We start from the raw sequence: 22,674 nt of genomic DNA, 5'->3' as shown, positions 1-22,674 counted from the left end.
ATAAATGAATGCCACCAGCATTTTTTCCCCTCAACAAGGGGTTCCAACAAGGCTGCAGACAATGTTGGGAGCAGCAGGGATTCTTTCTCAGTGGGGGCTCCTTGCAGGCAGCAGCAATTGCAGGGATTTGAGGAACACAAGCACCAGGAGGGAGCCACTGTCCGACGCCCAAAGGAAGGGGAATAACTTGCAGGGTAACCCAATGGCAAGGGACAAAAGGCAGATTTAGACCTAGTATCAGACGGACAAATTGCTGAGAGCTCTAATCCTCAGGGATTGCATGGCCCAGTGTCCCCCTGCTGCACTGGCCACACCACCTACTCTGCTGCTTGAGATCAACCCCTCCCTCTGCTCAAAGCTCTAGGAGAGATATAACAGTGGGTCTTTTTCAAGTTCTGTGTCTGGAAACCCACTGAAAAAGCAGGCATACACTGGCATAAGTGCAGCCCCTCAGAACTGGTTGGCCCCTTGCTGTATCATAACCTGCTCTTGTCTTTTAGGATGCAAGTTCAGGCACTTCGAATCATCTATGCATTCAGGCCTAGCCTTTCAAATTCATTATTTTAAAGGCCTCATGAAATACAATCACAAAGTACTAAAACTGGTAAATTAAATCAGAGTTTATATGTCTCTACTGACCTTGCCCATTTATAAAAATACTGAGGTAATAATAACATTAAACATCAGTTATAATAATAGGAGTTTAAGCCAGGAATGTTATTCTGGCTTTTATATATTTAAAATAAGTTTGAATTTAAACATAAGAGCATAGTGTTTCTTTGACAGCACCAAAGCAGAAACCGATCAGGTCAACTTTTACACTTAACAGGGTGAAGTGAAAAATAAATAAATTTGAACATAAGCAACTTCTTAGCTACAAAAATCTAAGTATTTATTTGGAACAACCAAAGAATCCCAGCCCATACACACAGTTTCAGCTACACAGGACCACAAGGTCTTCATTGACTCACTTTTTGAGTTCTGAAATATCTATGCTGGCCAAAGTTATCAGGTTCTGTGTTCTGGGGACAAACAGAAGTAGAGATTTCAACCTCCCTTCTCCATTGCCCACCACAGTCTGGTATAAGCTGAACAGACATACTCACATTCTGCTTTCAGAGGTGTTCTCAGTTTTGAGCTGCTCATTCAGGAGGCACTTCAGTCCCCATCCAAAGTTCAGACTGGTGACAGCTGAATTCACTGCACTGATGTACCTGTGAACCTTTGTAACAGATACCAAGTGGAGTATATAGAAGTTATAGTGAGACATAACCTTTAAGGAATTTAGAGATGTTAGAGGAGTGAGGATTTGGTTAGAGATAAGCTTTATTAGAGTTAATAAAAATAAATGGGTAGGCCTTGATGAAGTTCAGAGTTGGTAGTTAACTAATAATTGATTGCTTGTCAACATGATGTTTGCTTAGCTAGGTTTTTAATGAAGAATATAAAAACTGATAAACAGCTCTTAGGAGCATAAGACAATTGTAGGCCTCCTCTGTTCTGAAACCAACTGAGGACAGGGAATGGGAGTTCTACCAAGGGTTCATTTGTCATATTTGCATTGAAAAGGTAGAAAGGTCAGAACGAGGAAGACTTCATTTGCTTCCTCATTTTGGGACCCCTCCCCATTAGAAAGACCACCGACCCATTTCGAGGAACAAACTACGCATGCTTAATAGCTTTTGAACTGATGAGCATACGAAGTGGGGAATGGGATGTACCAAAGTTATGAATATGCATTTGTATCTTGGGTATTCAACACTGGTATAGATAAAAGGACTCTGTAATCACCTGTAAGTTGCGGTGTGTATTTGGGAGCCATCCCGCACGCTGCCTGGCATCGCAATAAGCACACACTTTCTAACTTTCAACTGTTAGAGAGTCTTTGCCCATCACAGTTGGATATCGATACTAGATCAATAGCCATAATTTTAATAAATCGATAGGACTGAAAACTATTTGAACAACGAGATGTGCGGCACCACTCAGACACACAAGTTTGTGGGGTTGGATGAGACCCCTCCAAGGATACCAAAGGAGCTGGTGGACGTGCTCCCCCAGCCATTTTTATCATTTACCAGCATTCCTGGCTAACTGAGGAAGTCACAGTTTTCTGGAAGTTGGCAAATATGACTAAGCCCATTGCCAAGAAGGGCTGAAGGAATTTCCAGGGAACTACAGGCTTGTCAGTCTGACTTCAGTGCCAGGGAAACCATGAAGCAGATCAGGTTCCCATTACCTGGTACGTGCAGGACAACAGGGGATCAGGCCCAGCCAGCATGGGCTGATTAAAGGCAGGTCCTGCTTGGCCTGATCTCCTTCTGTGATGAGTGTTCCACTTAGTGGATGAGGAGAAGGCAGTACATGTACTTACCAGGACTTCAGTAAAGCCTTTGGTATCATTTCCCACAGCATTTTCCTGGAGAAACCGGCTGCTCATGGCTTGCATGGGTGCACTGTTCACTGGGTAAAACCTGGCTGGGTGGCCAGGGCCAGAGTGGCGGTGACTGGAGTCACACCCAGCTGGTGGCCAGTCTCTGGGGGTGTTCCTCAGGGCTCCGTGTCGGAGGCCAGCCCTGTTTAATGTCACTGATCTCTTTATCTGTGATCTGGATGGGAGGAGTGAATCCTCAAACGCTTTGTCCAGTTCTGGGTCCCTCATTACACTGAGGGGCTGGAATGTGTCCAGAGAAGGGCTGTGGAGCTGGTAAAGGGTCTGGAGCACAAATTCTGTGAGTAGCAGCTGAGGGAGCTGGGGGTGTTTAGCCTGAAGAAAAGGAGGTTCAGAGGGACCTTTTCACTTTCTACAACTGCCTGAAAGGTGAACGTTGGTCTCTTCTCCCAGGTAACAAGTAATAGGACGGGAAGAAATGGCCTCAAGTTGCACCACAGGAGGTTTAGACTGGATATTAGGAACTTTTTTTTCACAGAAAAGGTTGTAAAGTACTGGAATGGGCTGCCTGGGGAAGTGGTTGAGCCACCATCCCTGGAAGTATCTAAAAGACATGTAGATGTGGCACTCGGGGACATGGTTTAGTGGTGGCTTGGCAGTGCTGGGTTAACACTTGGACTCAATAATCATAAAGGCCTTTTCAACCTAAGCGATTCTATGATTTACTGCAGGTTCTCTGAATGTTCCCTGTTCAAATACTGGTGTTTTCAAATGCACAGAAGTTCCCATTCCCTAATTAAACATCAATCACATTATACATGCTATTATTTGTAACTCTGTTTCATGCTTATTATTCTGAGATCATAAAAGTTACTGCAGTCTCAAATATTGTAGTTTAAACATATTTTCAATACATTTCGTCCCTCTGTGTGGTGTACAAGAGTATTTAAATACAAATAAGGATTTGGGATTCTCTCTCCCCTGCTATAAGATAATTGAAGATTTTATATCTAAGTTATCCAGTACACCTACTGAGCTGTCTCAAATTCTTGTGTACCTTGCAGTCAAAATGCATTAGTTCAAGTCCCATAATACTTCTCAGCTGCAAATGATGAAAAAGCCAGATTAGTTCTTGAATGATAGTTTCATTACGGCACCTTATTTTGGTAAGGTATCATTCCCCAGGCCTTTTATTTCACATATTCAAACTTCTCTGGAAAGTGATACTGCGTAGAGTTATCAGAGGAAAGTTTCTTGAATTCTCATTCAAAAACAGCATGATGTTCACCTGGGACATATTAAGCAAGGTAGTTAAAAAGTCCTTACAGAACTTAAAAAGCAGCAGAGTTTACCTCCTGGCAAACCCCTGTAATTTAAGCACTTTTCAATTTTATGTTGTTTTGCTTAATACTTCCTGAATTACTTCTTTTAAGTTTCTTTGTGTGAAGGTTATGCTACACAAAATGTGAGAGTAAGTTATTATCTGTATTTATGTTACAAGACTCATAATGCCTGTCTTTGTGAGGATTATACTCTTTTAGTGCTACGCAAAATAAAAAAACCTCCATGTACTGGAACTACCTACTGCTCCAAGTATTCAAACCAGTGTCAGTGTAACACAGCCCTCTCTATTTCTGCCCTATTTTGTAGTGCAATACTGCTGTGAAGTCTTAAAAAGCTGACACATTATACTCCCCAAATGTAAATAAAGCTTCTCTAATAAGAAAGGCTCAAAGAGATTATCCTACACCACTACAGAAGCTGCACTTCAGGAACTTGAGACAAAAGACACCAATAAAAGGAGAGAAGGCCTGCTACAAGCAGTTTTATGAACCCGTGGGATACAGGGGAATTAGTTACCTTTAATGTACACTAATGACAGCACGAGCTACAATTGGCTCTTAACAGATTCAGTACTCTGTCAGGAAACAAAGCTCTCAGGGCATCTAAGAAAGGCAAAGAACCTTTTTTAGGGAAAAGGCTTGATGTTCAGCCGTGGCATATCAGGCCACTTGGAAAATTTTGGGACAATACTATCAAATATTATAAAAGAGATATTTAAAACATAGGTTTTAAAAATATAGATTTAAAAATATATATATAAACAGACTATTTTTGAAAGAAAAAGTGAAGGATAGCATCTAATTTTGTGTTGCAGGATGACTCCAACAGATCTCTACATTCAAAGCAGTGCTAAACCTGCTTTTCTGTGCTGTCAAATCTTTCCAGAGATTCACATGCCTTCAGTTCACATGCCAATTTTTGTTTTTACCTGGACTGTAGGAACTTTAATGGGTTCTGCATTTGCACATAAAAATATCTCCTCAAAAGTGGATTTTGGGCCAAACACTTTGGAATTTTTATGAGAGCCAATAACTCAGCAGTTGTGATACCTTTCTTTCTTATACTAACATAGCTCAAATAACTCCAATTAACTTACCTCTGATTTATACCACTAAAACAAGAGGTGAATTATTGCTCCAACACACAACACACTGAAAGGCTGTTTTATTACCAAGTGGAGAACTTTACCAGCGAGGAAGGGGGAGAAGAGGAAGCTGATGCAGTTGCTGCCCCTCTGCTCCCCACCATGCTGCAGGTACCTGGCTGCTCCTCTGTCAGCTCCTGAATGCTGCCACCACAGCCAGGTGATGTCAGGTGACCTGCTCGGAGGGTTGAGTGAGAGAGCAGACAACCAGAAGTGCCACGTCATCAGACAAGCTGTCCTCACCTGTCACTTGTCCTGAAAATAATTTCAAATACACAAAAACTCAGTAAATTTCAGTACATCATCAATCTTCAATTTAAACGATGACATTTCCAATTACTAAATAATATTGTAAAAATGTTATTGTATGCAGGAGACATGGCTTAGGTCAAATTTTTAAGGGCCTGCTAATATTGAGTGTGTATTTTAGTCACACTGTTTTCCAAGGATCAGGGCACTGTAAGAAAGCCAGCATAAATAACTAGTCAGCCATGAATGATCTGCTCCTTTCCTAAGCCACAGAGAAAAATTCTAGAATTGCCATTAAGATTAATCTACAGATAATTTTGGTTATGGCTTTACAAGGGTTTAAGAAACTTTGTTTAGGCCTCAAAGCAAAGCCATCATCTGCTCTAAAGACTCACTGCTGGAAGGGTTCAACTTTGAACACTGCCACCAATTGTGACCAGCTCTCAGCAAGAGAGCAAGTGCTATCCTGCTGCTTTTAAGACAGGTGGGCATCAGTTTTAAATTACCAGCTTGGGAACTAAATTCAACATACATTTCTAACTAACAGAATTTAAATAAAAGCAACAAGCAACTGCTTCTCTGGAATATGTCTATCCATTTGCAGGTAAAATGACATTGACCAAAACTTAAAATAACGGAATCCAAACCCAAGCGGGACATATTACCTTTAATACATTTCAAGTGCACCAAAACACCCCAAATTATGTGTCTCCAGGAAACACCTGACTCCATGCAACTTTCTGAGGTGGGAATCTTAGGAAAAACTCTTGGAATACAGGCTGCCAAATAAAGGGAAACAGCAAAGTCAAGAGTCCTTGGTTTCAGACCACTTAGTATTCAGACAGTACTACCTAAAAGCTGCAGTCTCTCTAAGCTGTGCATGATCTATGTCACAGGCTCTGCAGACCTCAGACACCTTTTTCTGATAAAGTGAGTGAATAAATAGTCAAAGGATAACACAATTAAAGTGAGGGTAGCTCTGCAATGGTGACACCGGATCCAAATTCATGAGTCTGCAGATATCTGTTACGCACTCAGAGAAGCTCTCGCCTTTCTTCCAGACTATAACTTCTCCAGGCTGAGCTTTTTATTGCAAAGGTAAGCCTTGTTTTGTACTGTGGGAATATGCAACACTTAGTAGGATGGTGTCCCAGCTCACCATCATAAATCAAATGCTGCATGTAGAGGCACTTCAGACTTTATTGGCAGAAGCAAAATTTAATACACCTTGCCAGCATGTGGAAAAAATTTAAGGTCCAATTCAATGAAGTCAGTGTGATTCTGGCCTGAATCACCCATCTGCTACCTGTATTAAGTAGTATAACATTCTTTGTATAAAAAAAATGTACTCAAATTTTATCACATTTGACACTTCTTACGGTGCTAAAATTTTTGTCATTTGTCAACCTGTATTGAAAAGCCATAGGGGCTGCTTCTAGCCGGATATCTGGATTCCTGCAGGGTCGATGTGCCCCGGGCGAGCAGGCAGGCTTGGGCCGGATAGCTCAACCTTCCGGAGGCCGGGTGTCTGAGACCCGAACCGCTCTATAGCTGCGGCCACCTTAGCAAGCTGAGTGATTACCAGCTCTTAGTGAGCTCAGCTCTTGTATAGTTTCAGCTCTTAGCTTGCTAAGGTGCGCTGGCTAGCAGTGGCTTCTTGGGTAGGCGTAGAGAGAGGGAGAAGGCAGCCTCGGTGGTTCCACGGGGATGGTTTATTGAGGGATCCGTGAAGGGTTCCAGTGACAGCTCTTCTCTAACCAGAATGGGCTAAAGTAGCCCCTTATATAGGGGTACAAGGGCTCAGGAACTGACCAATTGCAAGGGTTAGGGAAAGTGGCCTGTAGGGCCACTATCACAGAGAGATAAGCTAGCCTGGAGCACAGGAGAGAGGGCTTCTGGCTTAGTTACTATGACTTGGCATTTTCTTATCTTTAGCTAGCTCAGTGTCTGCTACACTGTATTTTTAGAGCTCTCTTGGACTAACTGCCAGGACTCCATCTGGCAATATGAGGGGTATTCTTAATCCAAAGCACTTCAAAGCAATTCTCCCACATCAGTTCAAAAAGATCAAATTTAAGTTATTATGGGTGATTGTAAAAAGATTGATTTTAATTTTCTTTAAAAACACAAACAATGAAATAGTAATTTAAAACTCCTTTATGTTACTCTATTAGTTACCTACCCAGCCCCCAGTCCTTTGTATGAGGTAGCTGCATTTCTAGTGATTATATATTGAGCCAGGTTTAGTATTTTGAAGAACATACTGTAAATTTTTTATCTTTTTTGTTAAACTGATCAATGTATTACCCACACTATAAATGTGATTATGACCTGAAAAACACAGATCCTAAGGACAATACAGAGAACTAAGTTATATATTATGTTAAATATAATTTTTTTCCCCCTGCAAATTTGAGTGAGTTGGTCTCAGATACAAGCCCCACTCTTGGGAAGATTTTGGCTTGTAATCTTTATTCCTGAAGAAAGCATACCTGCAACTTAAGACGCACAAAGAAACCACTGTCCTCTCACATGAAGTTTCTTTCCTTCCTTGAATAATCAAAGAGATGTAACTTTGACTCTTTTGTAACATGTACAAGTAACTTAAGTCAAGTCTTTCCTAGACTTTGGAAAGGCAGAAAGCTCACCTGTCATGTCTCAAGCTACATGTGTCATCACTGGCAAAACAATTCCCAAACATCCCAGTATGGATTATCCATGGAAATATCTGCATCTTCCAAATCCAGGACCACGTTACTTCCCAGAGGAAGAGCAAGCCAGTGGCAGGGCCCTCAGCCCACCCGGGCAGCCTACAGGAGGAGCACCTCATTAAGCCAATCTATGTGGTGTGCACACATCCACAACCCCATGCAACCCCAAAGCAAGGCAGGATCTCAGTGACAGGAAATTAGTTAATGGAAATTCCAGTATTTTAACATAATCAGCTTCCCTTGGGACTTGGCCATCACTGGCAAGTCTTTGAGAGATGTCTCAGCAGGATGTAATGGTTCTTGTTAAAATTTCCTAGAGTGGAAGAGAATTCCACCTATCCTTGCTTGCTCCCAGTAGCCTGTAAAAACTTAATTATTAGCACTTATTCATTTCTCTCCTGGATTTTCTAGGGATGGAGTAATGCATACCCTCATCTACCCTCATCTGTCACTGGAACCAATTCCTATTCTCTTCCTCTCTCCAGGAGTTGCACTGGCTTGGGTTTTAGAGTCTGAATTGACACAGATGCAGCACACACACAACATGGTGCTTCATCCATTAGTATCAAACTTATCTAAGCTAGTAATTGCTCCTTGTCCAGCTAACCAATTTGGAAAAGATAAAGCACTTTGCAGGGAGGAAATGGCACAAAATATTAAGTAGCATCCATGATGTTTGTACGTCTGAGATGTAATGCAAGACAAACTCCCTTTTGGTCATCAGACAATAGCATCATTTATTGTGTTTTGCACCCTTTTATCGCCTTCCAAACTCCCAGGTCGTGGCAGGTCATTGGTTTATCTCCGTGTCTCCAGACTCTGAACCACTAAGATGCCCGCATCCTAGGAAAGCTCCCATTGGCTATGAGCTTCTGTCAGTCAGCCCAGAGGCTGCTCATGGAGCTGAACTTAGCTGCTTATTATAATTTGATGAATACTACTGCAACAACAAAAGGCAGATACAGCAGTGATCCTGCTCACTAGCCAAGCACATTAGTTCATTTTAATCTTTCCTAAGAGTGCATTACACCAGAACTCCTTATCTGCCCCATTTTTCTCCCTGTATCAGCTCTTAAGAACAAATCATTATGGAAACATAACAATAATCTCTATCACTTACATCACCGTTTCAAAACTAGTTATTAATACAAGCAATTGAACGTGGTTTCCTTACCCAGAATGCAGGATGGAAAACTGGCTTAGGGAAAAATCTCATTTTGAGCTCATCAGCTGACAAAGTTCTCTGTTCTGTAGACACATTGGCTGGGGACCTCCCCGAAGGCCCATGTCTCAAAGCTGCGAATGACAACTCATGTGACAGGCACTGTGGTAAGCATTACATGCTGCTTTGACAAGATCTGACAAACTACACTCAAGCAGGTGTGGCGGGCAGAAAAAAAGCTGGACAACAGCAACAGTCCACTTTATTTCTTACTCCCTTAAATTTCTTTAGATTGCTAGCACTGCAAGTGTTAGCTTATACTTAATCGTGTCTGTAGTGCACAGAAAACTCCCACTACCGGCTAAAGAATCAGGCTCTAAACTGAGTGACAAGTTCCAAGGAAACTAAAACTGAGTTTTATTTTATAATTAAGAAAGAATGATACTCTTCTTAAACCATGTAAAACTAATTTAGGTTTTTCTGTCGATTTCAACCTCTTCCAGTCACTGGGACATAAAAGCACTAACATCACTACTCCCAGCCAAACCAAAGTGGTTTGTTGCATATGAACCTTCTGTATGCCTCCAACATGAACACTAGGACGGAATTATCCAAGCTTTTCCTCCAGTGATTCATTACACACCAAGTACCTGATATCACATCAGCCCATGAAATCTATCTTCTGTGTCTCATAAATCAACATCACCAGCATAACCAAGCGATGAAATGAAGAGATTTGTCATTAAGATACTCAGAAATTATGACACACTACACAGTTCCAGCTCTCAAATCCACCCTCCCGAAGTGATAAAACCAGCAAGTATTCCCATGATTACCCACAGGTATCATGTGACTAAACCCTGTACTTACACAGATATAACATCTGAAATCCCACATCTTGGTTACATGGTTTAGTTTAGTAACTTCATCTGGGTACTTCTCCAGCTAGAACACTCAGAACACAATATTTTAATTTATGTTTGTGAGCCTTTTGAGTTGACTTAACCTGATACCGTTGGCAGTAAGTCTAGAGCCTGTGCATTAACTACACCTTTCTCCACAATAATTAACTCTGTGGGAAGAAATTCAGTATTGCAAGGCACTTCATGTCCAATTTTACAAGTCCTGATTTTACATACATCTGTCGGCATAAACTGTATTTTTGTTGTCATCACTGAGAAGTCAATAATGTTCACTGACTATTGTTTCCACCTGTATTCTCTGGTATGCAATGGTAAAGTCTATACAGTAACTGCCAGAAAGGCAGTTTAAAATGTTTTACTGCACTATATATACAGAAATGCAACACAGGCAGTGCAAAGATTGTAGACCTCCAGGAGCTTTTCTTTAGATTTTGTTAGGATGAATAATTAAAAATATTTCCCAAACAGGCTACCCTGCAGAGCTGGCCTGTCAAACAATCCTGAAAGTACACAGTTACAGTTCTGCTGGCATTTCAAAGTGTGCAGAAGCCTGCCAAGGCAGCAGAAAAATACAGGTAAATTATGTACTCAGTAAATGTGGCAACCTCAGTCTGTCCCAAATGTTATTGATCTCACAAGCCCTGGCTTCAGAACAGAGAGAGCTTCTTTGTAATGCTTTATTTCTTGAGATGGTTTATAAGGAGAAATCAAACACTAATGCCCTGGAACAAAATCTAAACGAAGCATAATCCACCTTATGATTATAGCAAAAAAACATTCTGGACAACATCAGGTTTTAGTACATGTAATGGCTTTATGAAATGTATAAATGTTATTGTTCTATAAAATACATTTTTCATTCCAAAAGGCAAATTATATTTCATATTTATTCAGTACTTTCCTTTCTAGTGCTTTAAACTTATTTTTAAAAGAAAGACGCAGGATTGCCAAATTAAAGGTTTATTATAGTGTTTTTATTAACAAACTTTCATTGGAAAGTTCTGGGCGCATTAACATAGGAGGCACATTGGCTTCGATGTTTGGCATTTGACAGTCAACAGAATTGCACTTTACTGCAATTGCCTTGCCACAACAGTGTGAACTTTCATGGCAACCCTCAGAGCGAGCCTCTCTCCCTGACCTGGTCAGCAGGTGTTTTTTATCATTTTGGTCTGCTTTCAAAACTCGGTCATTCTGCAAAGAACACTGATCTATCTTGCTCTCAGCTTTCTTTTTCTGCTTTGACTCAGAGGCTTTCTTGCTTTCCACCCCGTTTGCTTCTGTACCACCCTTTTCATCAGACTTGTCTGTCTGCTGACAGAATCCCTTTTGGTTATTTGAGACGCTGTTCTCACATTCAGAGCAACACACTATTAGAGGTGCTGCATTTCGGCAGAGGAACTGTGAGGAGCTCATCACCTTTGGAACAGTTCTTACATTTTCCTCCAGGTTTTGATGAGCATGTGCATCTGTCCTGTTTATTCTTTGATGTGCCTGGAACTGTTGCACGGACTGGAGGAAAAAATTTTTAGGCAGAGAGTTTTGTGTCATCGTTCTTTTGAGCCTTCCTTGAAGGCAGCCGCAGTGGAGGATATGCTGGACTGGATGTATGTAACCCTCGGCAGCTTGCTGTAAAGCATTTATAGGAGCTACAGAGCTTTGGATCTGCATGGTCCCCGGGGAGGGAGAACACTGGTAACAGAAGGTGTCACTTAACTGCTGACAGGAGTGCGGACTCCACTTCACTGTCACCTGCTTATATGCATCAGGACAGCTACACTGCCTGTTCTGAGAGAAAACTGGGCATATGGTGTGTTGGTCAATAGAGGTCTGGAGCACAGATGAATTAGCAACATTTTTGATGCCTTTACTCACTTCACTATTATAGGCTGGATGCATAGGCACAGATGAGTTTTGGGGCCTGCTGCTGAAGAGCTCTGAGCAGATATGAGTTTCTTCATATGTCACTTTCTCTGCAGGGTTACAGATTCTGGTTTGTGATGCCAGAGGTTCAAGCTCATAGTGCTCATGCTCCATTTCTGGATTTTGGCTTCTGGAGTCCAGGTGGTACTTGCTAACAGGATGCGATTTGTTTTGACTTCTGCCCCCTTGGGGTCCTGAAAAGGCCTGAGAGAAGGCATTACACCGCAGTTTTTTTGGTAGTGGGATCTGGCCACAAGTGCCCTGGGGCCCAAGGCATCGGCACATGCACTGGAAAAAGAATGTTGCAAAAGCCCAACTAATGCACATTATGAGCATCATGAAAGTGCCAAGCTGAGTGTATGCCAACACTGTCGAGGGCATCATCATTGCCCCAGCTACAAATGTAGTCAAGGCAGCCATTGCAATAGCAGAACCCATACGGCTTAAAGAAAAAATGACCTTCCCCTCTCGGTCAGGGTCTGGGGCCAAGCGATAAGCCACTCCATAATGAACAGCAAAGTCCACTGACAAGCCAACAGCCACTGAGATTGTGACAGATTCCAACACATTCAGCTCCCACCCAAGAAGAACCAGAGAACCTACAGTGACAAAAATAGTTCCAGCTATTGAAACTATTGCATAAAGGCTTATGATTATGTTCCAAGTTGTAAGAAGCATTACGCTAAATGCAACGGCAACTGAAAGGCCCATGGCAATCAGAGTACCGTCAGAAAGACTGTCCTGAAGATCATAAAATTCAAGGTTACTCACAAACCAACCATTGCTAAGACCTTCAGGAGCAGAACTAAGCTCACTTGAAATCCATGAGTCCACCTCTTTGTAGAACTGATGCATTTTCTCATAAGCCAGTGTGAAGAGGTAGGTGCTTTGGAACTCTAACACCACTGCCCTGATGGTGTCATTAAGGTCAAAGCGAGGCCCTGGGGTTTTGCTGTCTAAATGGTACCCTGTGCTTCTTTCTAGCTCCATTATAGCTCTCTTGATACATAATTCAAAAACTTCTTGTTTGTATGGAAAGCTCCAGTGGCTGCAGCAGGGATAAAGAGATGGCTCATCACAGTCTTGATTCTCCATCCACTGCTTAAATGTTTCAATGAAGCAGCTTGTGAAGTCTTGTTCTTCTGTCTGATAAAAAAAGGTTTGATTTCTTAACTTTTGACAGAAACGTAAAATCCAAACCTGCGAAGCTGGGCTAGCAATATTAAAACTGGTATCTAGCTGCAGCTCTCCTTTGCTTTTAGGGTTTAAAGGGTCACCATTATCCTCAGGTGTGACACCCCAGATTACGGTAATTGGCATGTGGAGCTCTTCTCCATGGTGGACACGTTCAAACATAAAAAGTTTTTTATATTCTGCATCGTATCGTTCAAATGGGTGAGAAGACCTAAACACCTGAAACTCTGATAGCTCCAACGACGGCAGTTTCATCTTTGGATTTACACACACGATATATGCTCCACCAATTGTTAAGGCAAGGAACCAGAAAAGCCAAATATACCGAAATTTTATAACAATGCATGGCAAAACTTTCTCAAAAAATATCCTGGATGCTTCTGAGACTGCAAAAATAATCTTGTGGAACATTTGGCACAACACTGTCCAGCAGTTTTTGTTGTTGCATACCCTCTGCTGAGGTTTCTTAAAACAACTGAAAATATTGACAAGATATCGTTCGTGTAATACAACTACAGCAGGCAGCCATGTAACCATCAAAACATAATTAACCAGAATGGCTGTGCCAGCATAAACACCAAAACACCTGATTGCTGTGATATTGCTGACATAATTAGCATAGAAGGCAGCAGCGGTTGTAAAACTTGTGACAAACATGGAAAGAGCAGCGTGTTGCAATGTGATGCTCACTGTCTCAGAGGTGCCAGCATGAGGTTTATCAAACTTTGTGTAGTTCCAAACATCACATAAGACAAAAGCATCATCTGCTCCGATCCCAACAAGGATAATCAATGCTGTGAGATTCATGAATGGAAAGAACTCAAAATTAAATACTACCCGATAGAGAAAATAAGATATAATCAAGGAACTAATGATTGCAAACATAGTCATCAGCGTGATAAACATGGACTTGGTGTACACACACATAACTAACAGGACAATTACAATGGCTATGGCAGGATACACAGTATCCATCAACAGATAATCTTGAAACAACCTATGTTTTATTCCGAACTCAATCCCCGTGACGGTTGTTACACCATCAGAAGCATTCCAGTTCTCAAAGTTATCTAGGTAAATACTCATCATGCTTTCCCCTTTCTCAGTGGGAGAGAAGAGCATGCTGTATTTTAAAGCTGGTAATACATAGTCAGCTGTCTTTGGGCTTAGGAAATCCTTGTCCACTAGGTAGTGAAGGATCTGGTAAACTGCATTGTACTTGGTACATTTTCGAGGCACGTTTGTACACTTGAGTTGGTCCTTCCTTTTGGCATTCATGTCCCAGCAGTCTGGCCCCAGGGTCCCATTGTAGTAGTATTTGGCACAAGTGCGAAGCAGCTTTAGGGTGTGAGAGACATCCCGTTCGACAATTTTCTGACACGATGACCTGTTGTTCAGAATAGCAATATAGTTGCCTAGTGTCCAGCTGGGACAGCATGAAGCAGCAGTGGCTCTCTGGCAGAGATCACCAAACTGGGAATGGGATCTGATCTGTATAAAGACAGACAGGGAGACAAATCCAATTTAAAGCAACAGTCTGAAATATTCAGTAACCAAAAAAAACCAACCCAAGAAATTACTTTAAATTATGAAAATTCAGTTTACATTAACGTTTGGTGTTAACATATTAAATTCTTATTTCCACACACACTGCTTTTGATCAGTGTCCTCTTACATGCAGCAGACCAAACCAGCAAGTATACAGACTTGTCACAGTGCCACAGAGTTTGCAAAAGTGTTAAAGAGTATTATTTGAAGATCCACTGAGGTGTTTTGTTTCTTTCCAGTCTAAGGACTGTTAACTCTCTTCTATTATCTCATGCTATACCCCTGAGAATAAGCAATCAGCCATACATCAGTGAAGTTTTATTCTGCTTAGAATCATACATATCCCGAAGTTCCTAGGCGAGGCAAGGACTTACCATCCTGAAAGGAAGGATGTGACAGCTTCCATCACCTGATCTCTCTTCTACAACCCTGATTTTATTAATCTCTTTTAGCTCTTGTACAGCTGGCAGGCAGTGTCCCCAAACAGCTCTGCCTGCCACCCAGGCACTGCATGTCCCTAAACGTGCAGGATTTCCAAAGCACGACGTAATAATACCAAGTCATGCCTCTGAACACTGCACGGCAACTTCTGGTTAAAGAGGCTCCTCAACCAAGTGACTCTTAATCCCTTATGGGGATATTTTTCTTTTATTTCCAGAGTACTCCAGATTTAGTTGAAGACAGTAAGAGCATGACTTAGCTAAATCACCTCAAGACATTTCTACACAAACTGAAAGTAACTATAAACCAGAAATGAAACTCTAACAAGGCTAGATCAGGGAAATTCTCTCAAGATGAGAAAACTCAATCTTTGTAGAGCACAAGGAATAAAAGTCTCCAAAACCAGAACTTCTGTTATATGTGACAAAGTAGAATTAGTCCTTCAAATAGTTAAGATATATGTCAAATTTATGTTTTGATCAAGTTACACAGAATCTTACACATATTAATACAGTCACATAAATAAAGCCATGTTCTTCAGATTTTATAGGAGTGCATACTGAAACAGTTGTCCATGTATGCTTTAAATTTAAGTGATCTGAAAGAAACCACTTAGCCTCTTTTTTCTTTTTTTTCTTCAGCAAAATTGCACAGGCTTATTATTAGCAATCCTTCATAATGCAGACCAAAAAATACACTTAGGGATTTCTCTAAGCAGTTATAAAAGCTTTAATATGGACCAAATTTTGTCAACCAGTTTCTGAACAATAACAAATTGACATTTCAAAAAAACAGGAAAATTCACGTTTGATGGTTTCCAGATAAAAACACTCAAACATGAAAACTCAGGAAAAACTGAACGACCAACTAAATAAAAGGAAGCAGCGTATCTGGAATAGCATATCTGTGTTTTTCATGGCACATCTCCAGGTTAGTCCTATGAGGATATAATAGGCAAACTGGGAGGTAAGGATTGATTGTCTTCTTTCAAGATGGGACAATGAGGTTTATACACTGTTCTTCTACACCTGCTGCAGGCCATAAACATTCACTGGCAAAGTAACTGCTGCCAAAGATGAAGTAACATGAGCTGGTGGCTGGAAATTAGAAAGTAAAATACTAAACTTAGGTCCTAATAGCTCATTAAAAAACTACATAAAATGTTAATAATTGTAGCATTAGGCTTTGTTGGTGATCCAAAGGAACTGGAACGGTCATTCTGGTGTTTCCAGACCTGCTCTGCCACTGGCACCACTTCAATTTACTTTGGAACAAGTAAGGAAATTAAACTGTGCAACCTGCACACATCTGGGGGCAGATCTGCCCAAATGGCTCTCTGCAGTGACAGGGAATCAAAAATCCACTGCTTTGGGGAAGCAGTCTTAAGACATAATATACAGTCATTAAAGTTTATAAAATAACTGTTTACAGTTTATAGGGAAAACATTCTGCAATTAACAGGTGAAAAAAAAAAAGCTCCTCTTATCCAAGTAGTAAAAAAATGAGAACACCTCCTGTAACTATTTTGTGTATAAAGTTTCCAGGATGATTATAGGACTTGCATATGCTGAACAGCTGCAGGGTAGAGCTCCTAAATGTCAGTAAAACCTATAGTTAAAGTAGTTACAAGCAGATGGGAATACAATTAATACATAGAGGATATGCTGTTAGTTCCATACTAAAGCCAGTACTAGTTGGTGCTGATATCCTGCTTATCATCAGAAAGATACATAAATTCAAAGGTTTGCACTTCCAGCAAGCAGCGCCTGATTTTCCTGTCTTTGAAACAGAAAGCTTTTCCACTTAATTCAACAGAACTGTGGCCTAAACAAACAGGAGCTCAAAACCAAAAATAACTACAGCCAGAAAAGAGTCTGTAAGACCAGAAGGTCACCAAAGTCATCGATTTTTTGTTATGGCTGCAGTGCCAGTCAGCATCCTCTGCCTCCCTAGGGATTGGCTGCTAGCAGAACTTAGCATTTAAAAGTGGAACATATCACAGCACTTTGTGAGTTCTAAGAAGTGTCAGAAGTACTTAAAAATTGCCAGAAAGTGTTCAAATATTTTAAAATGTTATTTGTAAGTAACAAGCATTTAAAAAGAAACTATGAAAAAAACTTCATCCCTTTCTGAGCCCTGAGTATCTAATTTTTAAAATAAATTTATATACACAGACCAGCAAAAATACCAAAACCTAACCATACTTGTTTTCCATACTAACTAGCTAAAAATCAATGCTGCTACCATGATGCACTATTGTTCTGCTCAGCAGATGTGTTAAATTTCTTTATTCCTAAGTAATTTACAAAGAAAGATCTACGAGGCCATTATGTACAACAATATTCTTTATAAATATCTACACAGTTGTGGGTGTAGATGACACATCAAACATTTCATTTTCTGAAGTGTTCTTATTTCAAAGGAAGAACTGGTTTTATGGGCCTTGTTTGTTGTAGTAAAGTAGTTTCATCCTTCCCTCAGAAGTTATAGCCGTTTTTGATATAATACATTTTTATCAAGGTGAGCAGATGGGGAGGAACAAAAGAAACAATTCTCAGTAGTAATGCAATCATTAGAGAGATACTCTTCAGAGGTAATTAACCATCTTCTGTTAAACAGAATGATGTTTTTTAACTCAGACTGCATTGCTTTGCAATGATCTGCACAATGATGCAGGATTTACCTGCATTAGCTGCCTGTGCAACTGAACCTCTATAGTAAGTGCACAAATTAGCATCTCCTCCCTCAGCCTCAATTTTTACCCTTGTTAAAGGTTATTCTCCCCGGGATCTCCTGATTGAACTGGTGATGTGATGACTCCCTAGCTCAGCTCATTCAAAACTGAGCTGGGCTGCTTTAGATCCCATACTCTTGCTCACCGGGCTCATTCTGATTGCAAGAAAAAAGAGATAAAACCACATGAGCCATCCTGTCAGTGCAATCATCTCTGATGGGGAAATAATGAACATTTAACAAGCATGTGAGGACAAAACTCACTTCCAACAAGGGAGCTAACCAGGACAAAATGTCGGTCAGCAGACTGCTAAGGGAGATTCATTATACAATGTTCCACTACAGTTCAACATTTTAAGCCAGCAAATGATGGCTGTTGTAGAGAAAATAGTTTGGGAATTTGCTAAATTAATACAGTTGTCTAATTGGCAATGATCAATCTAATAATGACAATATTTCTCATTAAATAAATGAGAAATATGAATTAAGTTGTCTAAGATTCTTTTTGTTTTGGAGAAGAGCAAAGTGGAAATAATTTGTTCAGTATTAACAGATGAAAAACATATTGCTTCATTTCCATGCAAAGTCATCAGTATGTGAACCAGAAGTTCGTTGGTACTCAGTTCAAAGGAGTTTGCTCCAGCAAGTGACAAGCTTATATTTTACAGATAAAGTTTAAATGAAAATTAGTATCTCTAGCTATTTGATCTAAGTTCCTTTGCTGTCCATTTAACAGCCTATTCTAAACTAACAAAAAAAAAATTAATTTGAGTGATCCACTGGGTGTCAGAGAAAAATGCATATATTATGAGATTATAGTTAGTTCACCTGGAGGTGAAAACACAAGAAAAATCAAATATTTGCTGGGACCCAAGAACAAAACTCCATAGAATAATATTCTATAAGGAAATACACAGTAAAAGTTAAGATAGTCCTTTCCTGAAGCAACCCTATTCTACCCAATTCTGGATGCTAGTAGTAGAAAACTCAAAGAAATTACCCAATATATAACCTGATCTACAAATTCAAAGTTGTTTTTTAACTGCATGTACATGCTGACTGATCATTTGACAGGAGTTGAACCACATAAAAGTCCTCTCATATATTACTGGATGGCAGTGGGCAGCAAAACAAAGTTTCAAATGCATGCTCTGTATTTGCAAGTGAAACAAATGCCAAATTGACTTACCCTCAAGTTGTCTATATTGCACATTGACTTAATTGCATTCAAATTCCATAAATTCTCCCCTTCTGTTGATGTAAACACCACTCGTGAATAGCGATCACCTGAAATTACAGAAGGGGGTTTTTACTGACTGTTTGGGTGGGCCTGGTATCAAAGGCTGAGGCAAAATCCCACCATTCAAATGGCACATGGGAAATCTTTGTCAAGTCATGGGAATTCACCTCCTTTTCAAGATGAGCTGTTTATCTGTAAGACTCACTCCACATGAAAGTTTCCATTTCCTTAACGTGCTTATAGTAAATATGGCATCTTCAATACTACACACCACTCAGAAACTCTACACACTTCTATTCAAGAAAACTATCTTCTGAAATATGACAAACAAAAATCAGAAGATCTAATCAGCAAACTATGAAATTCTTGGCACAGTATAATGGCAGTACACTGATAACAGTAATCAAAGGCTGATTTAGTAAGTCATTTGGGAATATAAATAATAATTATAAAGCTGTTTCTACAAGAATGTTCTTGCTTTAGAAGCAAATGACTGCAGTGAAAATTGTTGTGATATCCTTGAGGCCATTTTCAAGAATTCCATAGTTTAGACCCATGGAGCTTAAATTACAAATTAAATCACATTTATCAGAAGACAGATTTAGGAAAGCAAATAATTATTTAGTGGCAATGAGATCTGTCTGCAGAGCTCACAAGGGAAACAAATAAACACAATATATACAAATATATACAAATATATACAAATAAACACAAATATATACAATCGGCTAACACAGTATGGTACTCTGGGTTACAAAACATGATCACATTAATTAAAACATCAAAAAAACCCAAAAGGCTGAATTTTCCCCACTGCTGTGAAGCTGCAGAATTTCTGCCTTCCACAAAGCTGCAATGAAAAGACTCAGGGGCAGTGCTTTATGATCTCCAACCATGGTTTATGATCAAGGGAATTGAAATCTAGAGGTCCTGGAGAAGACAAAGAAAGATACCAGGAATGACAAAAGTGGGTCAAGAGGAAATCAACAGTTTTCTTTACATAATGGACTGGCAAATTTTCCCATAAAAATTCAATTCCTTCATGACTGTCACAACTGAGACTATGCAGAAAGAGCCGAGGAAAGGAGGAGAGTGAGACTGTGCAGAGCAGCAGCCTGGAAAAGAAGAGTCAATTCTGCTTGAAGAATACTCAGCAGAGTACCAAGTACATTTTCTCTCCCTCACTCATTATATGCTAATTTGGTTCTGTTCACAGGAGCAGAAATGATGACCTTGCTCCCATCCTTGCACTTAGATTTAAGACTGTACTGCAATTGAAAAAAAAGAATAAAAAACTGTTCTTCACACCGGTTTTCCCTGGTCATTGCCCTCTTAAACCAAGTAATCTAAACAAATAATTTCACAATTGCATTTTTGTGCTCTGTTATCAGTCCTCACACATGGAAGTAGCCACATAAGAGCTCAGGTCCTTCTGTGAACAGAGGCAAGATCTACATCTCTCTGCCAGAACAGGAGAACTGTTCTGCAGTATGCCTTGTAAAAAGTCAAAAGACCTTGTCTTTTTTGTCCTCTAGTTTAACTTAGTCAGCTTCATAGCCTACAGTGCTTTAAGGTGGGGACATTTTATTTCTGGTTCTTTGAGGGGGATGTTTTCTTTGTTGTTTTTTTTTGTGTCTACTTTTTTTCCGTACATAAACCCCTATATTCTGTACAAAATATAATTGGGGGATGCCTTTAGGACATACACAGGAAAAGTATTTTGATTTAGGTTTTTTAGAATTAAGTTAATGGCATGGACAAAACATAACTTCTTCCCAAACGTGAATTAAGAACTACATCTCTAGCCACACACAAAACACTGATTTTACAATGTTCAGTACTATCAACAACTAATAAAATTCCTTACAGGAAATGGAAACACTTAAAGGAAGCACTTCAAGTAAATACACTTTTTTTTTCCTGAGAAAGAACCAATAGTATAGAACCAATAAGGCAAATCTTCAAGTAATTCTGAAAGCGACTTTGAAACATTTCAGTCCAATTTTATCAAGATTTCTGCAAGGAGAAAGAAGGTATTTATTGTGCTTATATATTAAGTTAAAAATATCTTCCTAATATGGCATACAATATACACAAGAGTTCAGAAAACCCCGAACTGTCAGAAGTTTTTAGCTTTCTTTGTATCATTTTTTCCACTTACTTGGAATATCACAGAAAAAGGTATCCTTGTGGAAGTTCCAGTCTGCTTGCCTCTTCTCTCTTTCATAGTGATCATCTGACCATCTGTCATCTTGATGACTAAACCAGAACAAAGGGTTTCACTTTACCTTAGCAAAGAAATCATTAAAAGAAGCACCATCCAAACAAGTCACACAGCTTAACAGCTCTTACACCTGAGAAAACATATTTTTACCAATGTGATTTTTGGATGCAAAAACTGAAACAGTAATTTAATTTCTTCTTGAAATTAAGAGACTTCAAATGAAAGGAAATTGAGTCCAGCACCAAAAATATCCATAGAGAAAAGTACAATTATACATTTTTTTAAAAAGCTTGCAGTGGGAAATATCTAGCCTGGTATGAAAGGCCTTAAATACTGTAGAATATTAGATTCTGTATTTATTGAAATCAGTGGCAGTACATATATTAACTTCAGAGCGTACTGGTGAAAGCATGATATACATACAAAACCACCAATAAAACAAAATGCATTTTTACTATAAAGCCTTACCTTTTAGCTTGCTCATCTGCATATTTGAAAGGGTAGTTTGCAAGTGTTGCTTTGTACCCTGTGTTTTTCACCATGTTGTTCCATGTGACAAGTCTCTGTCCTATGGCTGTCCCTCTGGGTTCAAAACCCTAAGGGGAGAGAAGCACAAAATTCCACTAATGCTTTTCATTCTTCAGCTCAAACCGGAGAGTGGAAACATGATCAAAGTGATGGATAGCTTTCACTATGAAGCATAATTACTCCAGGCATCTACTTTTAGAGGTAAAATGCTTCATGACAAAATAATGACTGATTGTAGAGAGTGACGAGGGATTAAAAATTCTTGCATGCATTACTGCTCTCCCTGAGAAGAGATGATTTAGTCCATGTTCAACACTTGCTTTTCAGAGGAAGGGCATTCTACAAAGTACTCTTCTGTATCTCAATTATCACTCTTAATTAAGAATAAGGCAAATATTTAAATAATTTTGAAAGTGATTTCGAAACAATTTTAACAACTTGGCTGTTTTCAAGAAATATCCATTACATATGGATTTGTACAGATAACATTCTATACTGCAAATACCAATAACTTACAGGAACAGTTTATTTTTATTTGAGGATAATGATTTAATGCCATATTTTCAATGAAAAAAAATCCCGAAAGCTACTCATGCTTTAGACAACTCATAAAAATTTAAAAAATGAGTGCAATATTTAATAGTATCTGATAAAAATTACTTCTATCCTTTCTATATGGCTATCACTTCATCCTCAGAAGGGACTCAGAATGCCCTCTCCTTTTAACAGATCCTGGTCTTCATTCTTTGAAACCTGATTTAGAACGTATGGTCTGTGCTGTACATCTAAAACTGGGAAGAATTTACATTATTCAATCTGACACAGTTCTGTTGAAGGACACATGACCTTAGTAAAATGCAGAGGGCATGGAAACTAGAGGGTGATATACTTTGATGACAACTGCCGCTTTGTATTATC

General features: G+C 39.6%; 1 protein-coding gene across 2 annotated transcripts in view; it reads right to left on the bottom strand.

Moving 5' to 3' along the window:
• Positions 1-10,830: 10,830 nt before the first annotated feature.
• DISP1 (dispatched RND transporter family member 1) overlaps positions 10,831-22,674 on the bottom strand; it is an 87,492-nt gene continuing 75,648 nt past the window's right edge. For both annotated transcript variants that reach the window (XM_084202921.1, XM_084202922.1), the window contains 4 exons: positions 21,697-21,824; positions 21,166-21,263; positions 18,954-19,051; positions 10,831-14,533 (listed from right to left, as the gene is read on the bottom strand). In XM_084202921.1, coding sequence (XP_084059047.1) covers positions 10,889-14,533; positions 18,954-19,051; positions 21,166-21,263; positions 21,697-21,824 — 3,969 coding nt within the window. In that variant the 3' untranslated portion in view covers positions 10,831-10,888. The remainder of the gene's footprint in view (positions 14,534-18,953; positions 19,052-21,165; positions 21,264-21,696; positions 21,825-22,674) is intronic.

This window comes from Fringilla coelebs, assembly GCF_963513975.1.
Source record: "Fringilla coelebs genome assembly, chromosome: 3".
NCBI lineage: Eukaryota > Metazoa > Chordata > Aves > Passeriformes > Fringillidae > Fringilla > Fringilla coelebs.
This window is presented reverse-complemented; position numbering and strand designations above follow the sequence as displayed.